Here is a 14873-nt window from a genome sequence, read left to right as displayed (position 1 = left end):
ACCATCGAATCTGATGAATAGTTTAGCGTATACATATACCATACTATACACCGAATTTGATGGTCACACCCAACCGCGGTTTACTCTCAACACTTGTATATGATATTCAATAGACGAATGATCATCAAATTCAACAGTTAAATTTATTTCAAAAAAGTATTATGTTTTCATCTTGAAGCCTTTGAGGCTTATTTAAAAAAAAATATTTCATTGGAACATAACTGGAGACACCTTTAATGCTGTGCCTTTTATTCTATCCCTGAATGATTTTTAAATTCGAGAATTTAACTTCCTGTGTGTCCCTCCGGTGGCAGTGTCATGTACTGCTGAACACAGTTATTTGCTGGCCTGCAGCACTGGTTGACAGAACGTTGGCCGACAGTCATCTTCCGTAGCGTTGGCCAAGCGTTGGTTTCGTTGTCATTACTGGCGACCCTATATGGGAACATCTCGTTGCGAATGCTCACGCACATACACTGAAAAAAAATGTTTGGTTGAAAATGGACAAACCAGAAGATTCTGATTAAATCAATCAGAATTCCGGTCATTTTTCAACTAGAATTTTAGTAGGTTTAACCAGAAAATTTTAAACCTACTAAAATTCTAGTTGAAAAATGACCGGAATTCTGATTGATTTAATCAGAATCTTCTGGTTTGTCCATTTTCAACCAAACATTTTTTTTCAGTGTATGTGCATGAGCATGCGTACGTTTCTGCTTTTTCACCATTGGCATTAGCTTTACTCAAGGTACATCGCGTGGTTACTGAATTGGGATTTCTTACAAGGAAAGGAACTTAACTGTCCCCGTCCGATCTTAATCAGCTTTACTATGTTATTCTTCAGACAAAAATAAGTGACACGTATTTTTTTATACGTATCCGTTTTCATTTTTAAGGGATGAAATACCCCTTCGAATAAAATCGGTTTTTTTCTTTCGAAGCGAATACTGTAAGAAATAAAAAAAATGGTGAAAAAGCAGAAACGCACGCATGCCCACGCACGTTGGTACGGACATTCATCTTTGTTTGGTTTATGTTATTGTACGTCGTGTAACATTGACTTTTACATTGCAAAAAAAGTTGCAGTTTTTGAAGTCATTATAATAGAAAAAGGGATTTCTTGTTCAGTTACTATTTGTTCATCGGGTAATACAATATTTTGCTGCAAAGTAAAGCTTAAAATTCTCTGAAGTTCGGGGAACTTCACGAAAATGCAACTTTTCTTTTTTGCAGAAAAATTACATTTTAACAAAGTTCCTCGGACTTTGGAGAATTTTAAACTTCATATTCGAGTTCAGCACGTCTAAATCTATAAAGATTGATCGATTTTATGTTTTCATCACAGGCAAATTTTGGCCTTAAATTGCCACTGTTCTTTGCAGATATACATAAATATTTTGCATATAACATAAAGAAAATTGAATCGCTTGATATTATTATGATAAAAAGATTAATAATTGAGTGGATTCAATAGACTCACGTGAGCTCCGGAAGATTGATAGATCGAACGAGAAATTTTTTTCATGTTTTTGACTGAAATCAGGTATCTGATCTTTGATAGTTAGAAATGCAACATTTTCGCCTCGATGCAAACGAGGTTAATCAGACCGGTTCACCTATGGTGCATGACGCCTGCGATTAATTGCTTTCGCACGTTGCGGCGGCTTCATCTGTTAATTATATGCTCGAAATATCGTGCTCGAATATATAATCGCTTTCGCAGCGCAACGGCTAAATAGATGCAACCGCGCTGTCGCCAGAAGTACACGAAAACATTTCATAAACGTGTAAACCAAAACCACTTTCTTTCACATTCCATTCTACTTTTTTATCCTAAGAATTATAATCTATCTATACTCATAAGACTAATGTTCACGTGTATATATAAATATAAATAAATTTTGTATTCAATATAAATTAAAAGACAATTATAATAAATGTTTTGATCCTACGTTTTTCTGAATCATCTTTAATAAATAAATTGATCCTAATGCTTAAATAACTACATTAGATACACACAAATTATCGCACTTAAAGGGATCCTAAAGTTGTCTATATTACCGACTAAATGCAATAATTTTTGTATAACAATTACTTTTTCTCTCTTACAAATTTGTAAATCCTTTTTCACGATTAAAGTATACGCGTTAGTACGTGTCCGTGAAATGAAGTTTATGCCGAGAACGAGAAAAGAATTGTTTAAATTGAGATGTTTACCATTTCTTACTCCAATATGGCGCTGTCAATATCGTAACAACATTTACTTGATATAAAGGTTTTGCAATCTGTACTTATGAAATTGTGGTTCACAGACTAATAGTTTACATGGATAAAGAACATGGAGTTCTTAGAATTAGACTTATGGTTAGACGTCTATAAAACGCTATTGTTCTACGAAAATTTATGTATATGTGTGCATGAAATTGATATAGTAGTATATAAGGATCGATAAGTGTCGATATGTCGCATTTTATTGGAAAACTACAATCTCGTCGAGTTCGGGCTTCATTTTAGGATCATCTTAATAACATATAAAATAACATATAAAAAATCATGATAAGAGAAGTACATGATCAATTTTAATAAATTCCTCCTGTTGGACTAGTAGCGGAATCTTGTAAAAAATTATTATTTATCACAGTGAATCACAGTGAAAGCATTATATAGAGCATGTAAAATTTTTAAGATGTAAACCATCAAAAAACTTGTCTATTTCAAAGGAATATTTTCGTGCGAGATAGTACAATATGAAGAGAAACATATTTCGAGCGTGTTCGAACGCGTGGCTTTATACCTCTAGTGGCGGCCTAATACAACAGATATTACGTTTATCCCGTAAGCTTATTAGCGTTTTCCGTTCAACCTTTCTGCCGCGCTCATTTTATTTGAGTCGCGTGATGTTTTCCTCATAAAACTCGTGCTGACACTAATAAGCATAAATCATAAAACCCCCCTCTGATGCTTTATACTGCTTATTAGCTTATTTTTTCAGTGTTTTACGATACCGGACGTTAATAAATTTATTCGTAAATATGTAACGGGGAAGGTACAAAATTAAGAATAGACGGTGATACTAGATATGTGAAAGAACCTTAATCTAAGATCATTAAAAATTAATCATTGCAGAAGTCACAAGTACGAGTTAATGATAGTTTGTCGTAATTTCGAAACAATCACCATCGTCACTATACAACCTTAATATTTCCCTAGTCGTAGCGGAAAGTTCGTGCTCTATTGTAAGAAACCTCGTTAACACCGATCATCCGAGACGAATCAAACGAGATATAAACTTGGTCGTTGCACATTACAGATTTGCGATGGGTATTTAAAGACTCGGCGAGCGCGTCATGCATTTCGGAACAAGCTGTACGTTCCTAGTGTATGAGATCATTAATACACGTTATATCGTCGAAACACGTTTATTCGTGAATAACAATGCGTGATACTTGCCCGCGATTAATTAAGGCTACATTACGCCGTCGATTAATCGTCGCGATTAATTAATGCACATTCAAGTCTCCGATGGTTGCGCGTCGTTTGTTCTTGCAATGCCGAGGTTTCGGAAGCAGCGTTGAAAGCGATTCGTCGAAATTTGACGCGCCGCGTAACAGAGACATGACAAAAACAGGTTTGTCTATAAACAAAATCAATATATCGAGTCGTGCGTGTACCTCGTCCATTGAAATTTTGGGGATATGACAACTCGCGTGATGAAACGGCGTGACAAATATTGACATTTCAACACTCCTATTTGTTCTCCAGGTGGATTCAAGTCGAATCTCATCTCAAAGTCAATTACTTGGCATCCCCTCTCACTTTTTTCTCATTCGTTCGCGACATGTTCATAGACGTTCAGATCTGCTAGCAACGCATCGGAGATTGTACCTCGTAATTTTAGGACAATTACTTCCTCACGCACGGACGCACGCACGCATGCCATTCTAAATTCTACCTCCCGCATTCGCATAGTGTCAGCTCAGATCTGTCTCGATCATCCTCCTGCGTCCCATCGTTTTCGCTCTTTGTTAACAGCGGATTCGTTGCTAGAAAGTCGTGATCTTCTTGAAATATGCTTAGTTTTCGCGCGAGGTGCGGCTCTCGCGATTCGCTATCAAGGGCAAGCCACATTACATAAAGCCGGATAATCGGAAGAAGATTGAACGAAGTTCAAGAGAATTAATAAATGGAACAATTTGACAAAAAAAACAACAAACGACATTTTAGCCAGTTCCACTCACGATTATCATTTTCCAACGCTATTTTGTCAACATAGCATATCTAGAAAAAGAAAATACCGTGACATCGTTCTACATATAGTTTTCTATTGAACCGATATTTTCTTTCCATTGTCACTGATAAATAAAAACTTTTGGAAAGAAATTATTGTACACAACTGCTGTTTGTAATTCACTTGAAAAGAATTATAGTTTTTTTTATAGTATATCCTTCTCATCTGGCTATTAAATTGTATGGTTATCGCGAAAAAAGGCCTGCATTTTTAGTTTTTAAAAATAAAAGCAGTTACACATACATGTTATTTTTTCACTTTCATACAAAGCGAAATTTCATTAATAACGATCGCGGAATTTCATCATAATCTTTTGAATCTTTTCAGCTAAACATAGAAATAAGATTAAAATTATTTTTGTCACGCTTACATTTTCGTTTGTCGTTTTTATAGACGGATTTGATCACGCTATGATGTAAAATATTAGTTAAAAGTAGACAGATGTTTTCATTAAACTCGAAATATTGTAACGAATCGGTATATAAGTGCTACGTCACAACTTTTTACCGCTTTCAAATTAATTTTTGTTCTTATGTTACTAGTTTAAAATTACTCCCGCGAGGTAGTGCGCTCCGTTACACGAAGAAATTTATTTCGTATTCTAAAAAAGTAATATCCATCGCGGGGATTTATACATCGTGCCATTGGTAGCTTACAAAACAAAGTTGTTTCTTTATTACCTGCGACAGAATTACGGTTGATTGTCGTGGGAGACATTTTTTCAGGGGATAGACACTCGGTGTGATCAGCACGTAAGAAATAAAATGAATTAGGTAGTTCTTAATTTATCGAAAGTATTATTCGAGCGACTCACGGTCGCGTGATTATCGTAATTCGCAATTTCAGGGATAATATCTAGAATTAAGTGACGTTCTGGGTGAAGACAATGTTAGAGATACTCGGCAGGTGGATGGTTCCGGGATCCCCGCGAGCTATCCGGGACCATCCCACTAACAACGACTGCACCCGGCTAAATACTCGAACGGATCGCAGTTATCATCTTTATAAACCCGTCATCAACGATCATCACGGAGATCTGCCGTTAGTACAAGCTACGAAGGGGGAGAAACGCGAGCGTTTCAGAGCGAGGGAACATTAAGAACGGTCCGTGGAAAGAAATTCGGAATCGAGTAGGGGCCGAGTTGTCGAAAGAGCGAAAAAGAAAGAGGGAAAGGCGGGAGGTCGTGGGAGCTACACCACCGTAGGGTCTCTCCCGCGCGAAGGGCTACCGACAAGGACAACCGGTGAGCCGAGGAAAGAGACAGATGGAAGAGAGATTCGCCAAGGTACTAGGAAACGGTAGAAGCAGAGGTAGAGGCAGAGGCAGCAGCAGTGGCAGCGGCAGTGCCCGGGCATCAGGGCACGGTTACGAGGGCGCAAGCGCTGGCTAGACTGTTCCTGGTGCGGGCTACACAACGAAGAGGGAAGGAGGGAGAGGGAGAGAGAGAGAGAAAGAGAGAGAGAGAGAGAGAGGGTGCCCGTAGGAAGTTTATCGGCGGCGAGTCGCGGGACGGAACGCGGAGTCGGGGTGCTTACGCGGTGCGGAAGGGACGGGGGTGGTGGAGACATGAGCGTACTCCGTACTCCGAGGGTTTCCAGGCAGCAGTCTACGGCCCGGGACAGAGGGACTAGGACCAGCCTCGGGAGGAGAGCGAGGTCTCGTCGTAGATCCTCTTTTATACATACCGGAGTGTCTTTTTCTCGTGCGCTCTCTCTCTCTCACTCACTCACTCACTCACTCACTCACTCACTCACTCACTCACTCACTCACTCACTCACTCACTCACTCGCTCAGTCACTCACTGGCTCGCTCGCTCGCTCGCTCACTCACTCGCTTCCTCGCCACTCACTCGCTCACTCGCTCACTCACTCATTCGCTCGCTCGCTCGCTTACTCGCCACTCACTCGCTCACTCGCTCACTCACTCACTCGCTCGCTCGCTCACTCACTCACTCGCTCGCTCACTCACTCACTCGCTCGCTCACTCACTCACTCACTCACTCACTCACTCGCTCACTCACTCACTCACTCGCTCACTCGCTCACTCACTTACTCACTTACTCACTTACTCACTCGCTTACTCACTTACTCACTTACTCACACACACACTCACACGCATCTCTTTCATTCTTAACATAGTTCTCCCTTCGCGAACGTGACCTTGAGCCATTGCACCGATGCGTGCCGAGCCATTCTACCGGCGTGTTACGTTCCGAGACGGTGCCGTCAACATCAGAACGGTGTCTCGCGTACCGCGCACGAACGCACGGAGATGAGCGGAGGCACTCGGCCGGGAGCTGCACGGAGCACGTGCCAGGCGCGCAGAAGGCGCTCCAGGCGACACCAGGTGCGCTAATCATAGACCAATCGCGTGGGAAGAGCAAGATCGCGGGTGATATAGGACATTGCACCCGGGAGAAGCGCGATCGGAGATCGCGAGTGCGCTGGGGAACAGGAATGACGCTGCAGGCTCGCAGCGGTGCGAATGCCGCGCGTTCCAGGACAATCCCGATGCTCGCAGCCCTGGCACCGCTCCTCATCTTCGTCGGCATCGACGGTGTCGTGCATGGCATCGCGCGTTCCACGTTTCCTCAAGGTAAATTTATTTCGAAGGGATTCGCGTGGAACACGAGTCTCTTTACCATCGTCTTGTGGTTCGTTTAACACCAAGAAATTCACATATTTTGCTTACAAGCGTAAGCAATTTCGTTCGTCTCCGCTTTTCTACACAGTTTTCCTGTATTTATTTTCGCCCGTAGTAAAAAGTAACGAATCTTGATGGAAAAAGAAGAAATCCTGACTCGCGGCGTGTAAAAATCGTACCGTAGAGACGTGCGCGTTTCATTGGATTCTCCTTCCTCAAGATCGTTTCAACGATTGAAAGAATTCGCAATGCGCGTGGCCGACGTTATAAATTCGAAACGTTGTTTCGCCACCATTTCTGCCAACTTTCGACACAAATGGAAATAGACAAGGTTTCGCGTGAAAGGTTTTCAAGATGAATTTTATTGCCATTTGCTGTTCAGATTCGCTACCTTTCTTTCATCTCGCGCGTTTTCGCCTCACGGAAGAAAAGTTACCTCGACGGCGACAGCATCGCTGTTTCCTCGTTTTATTCAAGTAAACCTCGTTTCGTCCGCTTCATCGCTCCCGCTTCTCTCCTTTTTGTTGTCTCGCGACTTTCAGAGCTTTTAAAAACAAAAATCCTGGATTGAAGAATTTTACAACCTTAGGGTATACATATATTTACTGCAACTTTTTTCAACCGCGCGTCTCTACTAAATCATAGTCACAGACCACGTGATACGACTACGCGCTCAACTACAGAAATTGTAGAAAAGTCTTTTCCATCACAGTTTCCATCACAATGATACTGTTAACGAAAATTTCTTTAGGTTTGCACTATTCCTTACACCGGAAATCATCTCAGAGCGATTTAACCCTAACCGACCACCCTTGGGTCCAACATATTCTATGCGTTTCTTTACATTACTGTAACTTTTTTATAATATAATTTGAAAACCCGGATTGAGAGGCTCAAAAAAACTTTAACTATCCATAGATATGATAAGCCTGCAAGAGTCTTTTTTTGCGTTATTCTCGATGTGAGAATGCAAACGAAAGTTCAAAGAGAGTACTTGGGACCCATACGTGACCAGCTTATAAGTTTTCGGCGTTCTGGGTACATCTTTATTTTTTATTAAATATACGTTTGTTGAGTTTCGGATAGTATAACAGTAAGTACACGAAAATGTAGAATTAAAAAGAATTATTTCAATATAATACACAGTAGAAATTTTATAACCTCTGTCAGTCTCCAGAGATCGCTCGGCTGGGATGTATTGCTTTAGACCGAGTGTTGCATCATCCTCTAAACTAACTTTTGCCTTGTATAATTATATATACTACAATAATATTTATACATTACAATCCTTTATCTACCATTTTGTATTGTTCAAATAATAAAATTTTATTTATTAATTGTAAACTTATAATATGTAGATTTTTCTTAAATGTCGATTTTCAATAATTCAAATAATTATACTTTTTTGAGCGCGATTCATATCGTACTATTTTTTTTTGTTAGCCCAAAGGGTCAACTAGAAAAATTCTGCGGGTTTTTGCTTGAACATTAAGTTTAAAAATTTTAGAATTTTTGATTCAAAGTAGTCATTTTTTGCGAATTTTTCCAATAAAATTTCTTTGAAGTATTGTAATTAATTGAATATAAAATGTTATTTATTTGATTTATATTTATCTGTCTTTGTTTAACTTCGATATAAATTTTATACGTTTTGAGTTAAAAAATACGCATTCAGTCCAGAGATATAGCGTGACAAAGTTATAGAGTTTCACAGACCCTGGTGTGGTCGGGAAGGTAACCAAAAATAACAATGGCGAGCTAGGATTAATCTTTCCTCAATGATTCTCGCTTCTTATTAGAACAAGAATATGTGAGACCGAGTGTGTCGCGATTGTGGTGCTTATCGGATAGATCAAAGAAGAACATTTCCGAATATATCGCACTCTCGTAATAAAAGGGCAAACTACTATCATTCAAACTACTATCATACAATAACAAGATCGGCAATAAAGAGAATCATTTTAATTGGCATAAGATGGATATTTTGACTGGCGTGTCTATCGCAAATGTTCAATATCTGATGCTCTATCAAGAGATCGGATCGAAATTTTAACTCGCAAAGTTGCTTGCTCATGCTTATTTTCCGAACTTTATTCATGGATTCCTAATAATTCTAGCTTCCCTTTCTGCCGCTTCTTCTTTTCAAAAATTACTTGTTTATGTTTACAATGAGATTTTTGGAAAATGTAACGATTTCCTTTTTTTAGATACATACCACTGGTATTTCTTCTTCAATTTAGCTTACCACTGAGGAGAGAATGCATTAAAATGTTTGATGATCATCATCATAGGAGCAATCATATACATTGGCACAAAATTTATTAGCTATACAATACATAGAACTTGTATGAATTTCAATGTGGTCGATTCGATTCCTTCATTACCAAAACAATGTTAATCATTGGCATAGGTCATTCGATCGTCGTAGTCGCGCTTTTAACGGGTAGTTTGGATAGGCAAATTCGATGTTGGACGGAGTTATTACGAAGAGCGACGCGTCGTAAGGGATTTTGTTCAAGGATTTGCATCGATTTGCTTGCCGACGGAACTTAGGGAATTAATTGCGCGGCGTACAGCTTTAACCGCGGGCGAAGTCGTTAAGTCTATCGCGTAAGTAGTTCTCGCGGTAAAGGTCGCTTTCCGAAGGTCATTTTGATATAATATATATATATTTCTCTCTTTCTCTCATTTTCATATTTTATTTGTATTATTTTTGAAATTGTTTTTCTTTTACTTTCATTCTTCCTTTCACTTCTACGTTCTGAGAGTTTGGTTTAATATATTAATACAATAGAAATATATTACTTCAACTTATTTGCTAAGAAGACTCGATTTCTCTTAATCTCACATACCTACATATCTATAGCTTATGGTTAATTAAAATCTACTACTACTGTTGTTTAAACCTACATTCATTTCATATTTTTTTTATCCTAAATATCACTGTCTTTTCTTTTTACATTATTAAATGATCAATATTACTGTTTAATTATATTTTACAATATATTATGGATGCTCCCTCTAGACAATTTAATACAACTCTCAATATAATTTTCAATCAAATCGTGTAATAAGTTAGTTAATTCTTGTTATTAGTTTAATAACATCTGATTTTGATTTAATTGTAATTAGTGGCATCCCTATCAATTGTGCGTTCAGCAAAATATTTGTAATGAGAATCAGTCGACATCTGATCACACTGAGCAAACTAACGATAAATTTTACTGAAGATAAATTTTATACATTTCTAAATGGACGCACTTCCTATAACGAGAATGACTATTGTTCTGTGCATGTGATGAGGAATAAAAAAGGGCACATTTAAATAATTTTTTGGAACATACATATAATCAAAAGTGATTTTTTTACGTTACAAATAAACTATATTATCAAAATTGACACTGATTAGTGATCATTCAAAATTTTTACTATTCAATGTCAATTTTGATAATACAGTTTATTTGTAACGTAAAAAAAATGAGCATTCATCAGAAATTGGTACCTTATTGAGCAATAGTATCCCCAGGCAGACCATTATTTTACAAGTTGCATATCAAAGAACTTTTAATTGACACACATACGCAAACTTTCAATATCGCTCCCATACGATCAATAATACTATTAAATATTACATATCATCCGCTTTACACTAATTTATATTATTGCACAATTATTGCATAATTGTTATGCAAAACTTTAACCTTTTTCCATATACTCGTGTTCTCATGTCCTAGTGTCGTTTCCTCTCTCTTATCAATTAATTTTTCATAATTATTATTTATCTTAATCTTTATTATCCTTATCCTCCTTCTGTTCTTCATCTCCTTGTTTCTCTCTTTCAACAGTTACCTTAGAACGTTGCTTTTCATAATATCTACATATTATAAATTCTCATTTCATAACTTATATCTCTGGAATATTAATAACAAACGCTTTTAACTATTTATCCATCCTTTCCCCTCTCCCCCCTCTCTCCCTCCCCCTCCCCCTCTCTCTTTCTCTTTCTCTTTCTCACTTTCTCTCCCTTTTTCCTCTCTTTCTTTTTTAAATATTCTTCGAGCACATGCCTCGTACACTGGCGTTGTACACGACGTTTCCTATGTCCCGTGTTTTCCATATAACGCGTGTATACAGTGGTTGAGTTGTAGGGATGAAGTGTGTACGCGGTAACACGTATCGACAGGGGCAAAATGCGAAAATCAATTTTTGACGGGTCATCAGTAAACGTCTATCGCGGGATGTGCGACAGTTTCTCAATGGTTTCGCAGGTGAAAAATCGAGCAAACGCGATTCATCTCCTTCCCTCTTGTTCTTCCCCAGCTCGTTTTATGCCATATTCTATTGCAGCTGTTTGGTACTTACGATAGGAAGAAATTGGGCTTATGGCAAATCGCTTTATCGTTTTGCTTCATTAAATTAGGCCGTTTGTGTGCGCATCATTGCTTGATGTAGACACAGTAGATGTAGAATTGTGCATGTCGTGCGATATTACGTTAGCTAATAGTGTGTAGATATATGTGAACCGTAATAAGTTTGAAGTAAGCGTAGCAAACGTTTACGACACATATATCAATCTTGGATACATAGGTGCGCAAATGCGCAAAATGCAATACATATCTGCGGATTTGGTGTTTTCATATAAAATCGTTAATGTGTGATAGACGAATAATGACGTTTGCATTACTCGGTCGCACGTGAAAGGCAAAATCTTAGTGCGAGATTGGTCAAAATTCCAAACACGCTCGTTAGTGTCATTGGGGCATTGAGTGCTAAAGGGGGGAGAGAGAGAGAGAGAGAGAGAGAGAGAGAGAGAGAGAGGAAGGGAAGGAAGGGAGAGAAAGGGGAAACAGAAAAAACTGATAACCGACGCCATCGTTGTCGTTCAAATTAAATGAAAATCTAACCGGAAAGAATCAACTTAACGAACCGTTTAAATACGTAAAGTCAATCTTTACATGAAAAGAAAAACCAAAAACGTAACTCCCTCGAGATGATCATTCGACTCTTCGCCATTTAACCTTTTCTCTGGCAAAAAGTCATTCTTTGTGGTTGCACTTTTTATCGGAATAAGACATACCGTGGCTACTGGTAACTATACCTTACAAAGTTCAAGCACTCATCTTCATCTTTTTTCGTGTGCCCATATATACCAGTGATGAATGTCAACAATAATTTCTCTCTTCCTTGTTCTCTGTCTCTTTTTAATATAAACATATTATTCAGTTTAATTATTAATTATCATATTATTCTGTTTTATTTAACCGTACCGTGTTCTATTTAAAAATGTAATCTAGTACTAGGATTATTAAAAAATTATTTCTTCGTACTTTGTCAATATATTCCAATTACGTGTCTAAAAATGGCGAAAAATATGCATATTTTCATTTCATTTTCGAGTTACTGCTGACGAAATTAATTGCGTTTTTTAATGTACTGATCGATCATTGTGTAATATGAACGTTATGTATGAGGAATCTGCTACTGTATGTAATATCTTTGTTTTACTTACCATCACATTTCAATTATTAACGTATCATTAACGAAAACATTTCGTATCTATCGACCGTGAGAAAATGGAATGTTAAATGACATCTTACAAGCAGTATAGTTTTTTCGTCTCACTGCATCGCGGCTGCAATTGCATAAAAAGGAACTGTGGTTTTTCTACGATACACCCTCATGTCTTTTTAATTATTTCTCACTGAAGATGGCTTAAAACTGAACCGAAATGTACTGTATATAATTGGTATATTAAATTTGCATAATCAAAGTTCTAGCGAGCGTGAGCGTGGCATGGCAGACAGCGCACTTGTCTATCATGCCAGAGATCCCGGGTTCGATCCCAGTAGGAATCAAAATATATACGTTCGTATCTCCTCTCGGAAAAGGCTAGTAACTTCCCGAGAGTATCTTTGTCCAAAGAAACATCTCTCGAAAAATCCGCCGTTTGGAACCGGCATTAAAACTGTAGGTTCCATATGTTTATGGCAATTGAATAATCAGCGTGCGCACCACGAGCATATGAGAGAAATGTAAGGTCATGGCACATAAAAAGCTTAACAGTAAAACGTAACAAGAAGAATTGATCAATCACAATAGAGTCCGTAAGGCCATAACATAAGCAGTAGCGAATCCAACATGTTGATTTCCTTACTGCTTACGTCTTACTGCCTTAAGTTTTTTGTGTGCCAGAGACTTAACATAGGCCAGAGGCCTAACGTAAAGCTCATGGCGCATACAAAAATGAAAGGCCGTAACACATAAGCAGTAAGGAAATCATAAAGGCCATGGCACACACCTTCCGTAACAGTAACCATAAGAAGTACTGTAAGAATCAGCCAATCACAGTCGAGAATTCTTTTGAACTCTTAATTTTAATTGGTTGATTCTTATGGTACGTCTTATGGTTACTGTTACGGAAGGTGTGTGCCATGGCCTTAAGATTGAATTCGCTACTGGCCTTACGGTCTTTACCATGATTGGTCAATTCATTTACTGATTACGTCTTATGGCCTTACGTTTTTGTATGTGCCATGGGCTTAAAAAGAAGAAGAAGAAGAAGAAGAAAGTTCTAGGCTGACTCCTATTGCTCTATGTTTGTATAGTTTTTTATTACTGATTGTCAAGGAGTCTTAAGTAATTAAATAATTTATTAGTTAGTTATTAATTCTAATTTATAGTATAGTTTTAATACGATATATCGCATAAATTACCGATTTTTTCGTTTCTTAAATATAAAAACGGTAAATACATTGCGTTACGTAATCTCGTTTGATAAACTGATACTATGTTATACACAGTTATTAATATTAATATATCATACAGTTAGTATATTATACAGTGCCAAATTTGTGTTGAACTTAGCACATTTCATGTATCCCAAATGGTCCATTCAATTTTTGTGTTAATTTAACACAAGATGAATATATTGAAAAGTCTCACAAACTTTTGTAAAAGGTTGTGTAAAAAAATAACGCAAAAATGTAACATTTTGACAGAATTTGGAGACAGATTGTGGCAGCATATTTTCTTTTTAATAAAATTAATATTTGTAATATGTTAAACACGTACATTTATCATTGATTCATTTACTTTAGAATTTGTGTTTTAAAACTGAATTATTTTTATGTTATTTATTCATTTATATATTGCTTTGTTTTAACAGTAAGAAATGTTAAATATCAATTTAACACAAAATATTCAAACAACGTAATCACGTTATGTTAAATTAACACTTGGATATGTTAAAATACAAAGACCGATTTTAACACGAAATGTTTTTTACTGTATACTTTACATGATTCATAATCATATGTAGTCACTCTATTATACTATATTATATTAATAATATGTAATTATTTGAGTTAATATTATTAAAAATACAGAAAATTACATTACGCTTTTAATATAATAGTTTGAAAGAGGCAGAAAGGGGGGGGGAGAGAGAGAGAGAGAGTAGAGAGAGAGAGAGAGAGAGAGAGGATGGACCTAGGTGGAAGAGAGATAGAAAGATAATTATGTTTAAATGTTATATTTAGTTAAACATGCGGAGAAAGAGAGAGAAGGAAAGGTTTCCGATATGTCGATTAATTAGTGAATATATAATATATTATAATAAATGTTTCTTGAATATTGCACTTTTTTTATATATGCAAACCGCGACTTGCTCGAGGTCAAAGTATTTGTAAAATATTCTATTCGACTATTTGATTAGAAAAATTCTTTTGACTCTCAGAATGGAGTTGGCGCAAACTTCGTTGGCTGATTTCATTCATCGTATACGCAGGCTTGACTCTCGGTGCAGCGCGTAGAAGTCTTTTTTCCGCTGACGTCGCCTTGATATACGAGAAAAGTTTTTCGTCGCGTATGTACCTACGCTTTTACAAGAAACCTCACGTGTATTTTAGCGAACATTTTAAGTGACAGCGACGGAGGCAGATT

The 14873-nt window shown here is 37.3% G+C and overlaps 1 protein-coding gene across 2 annotated transcripts in view; it reads left to right on the top strand.

Moving 5' to 3' along the window:
• The first annotated feature begins 5905 nt into the window (after positions 1-5905).
• LOC108726176 (lachesin) overlaps positions 5906-14873 on the top strand; it is an 89347-nt gene continuing 80379 nt past the window's right edge. The window contains exons 1-2 of one of the 2 annotated variants that reach the window (XM_018453599.1): positions 5906-5944; positions 6428-6884. In XM_018453599.1, the coding sequence (XP_018309101.1) occupies positions 6746-6884 (139 nt within the window). In that variant the 5' untranslated portion in view covers positions 5906-5944; positions 6428-6745. Of the gene's footprint in view, positions 5992-6427; positions 6885-14873 lie in introns of both variants that reach the window. The other variant, XM_018453598.1, reaches the window with a different exon arrangement.

The sequence above is a fragment of the Mycetomoellerius zeteki genome, unplaced genomic scaffold (genome assembly GCF_001594055.1).
Source record: "Mycetomoellerius zeteki isolate Tzet28-1 unplaced genomic scaffold, Tzet1.0 scaffold39, whole genome shotgun sequence".
Lineage (NCBI taxonomy): Eukaryota > Metazoa > Arthropoda > Insecta > Hymenoptera > Formicidae > Mycetomoellerius > Mycetomoellerius zeteki.
The sequence above is the reverse complement of the archived record's forward strand: the minus strand, read 5'-3'. Positions and strand labels throughout refer to the sequence as shown.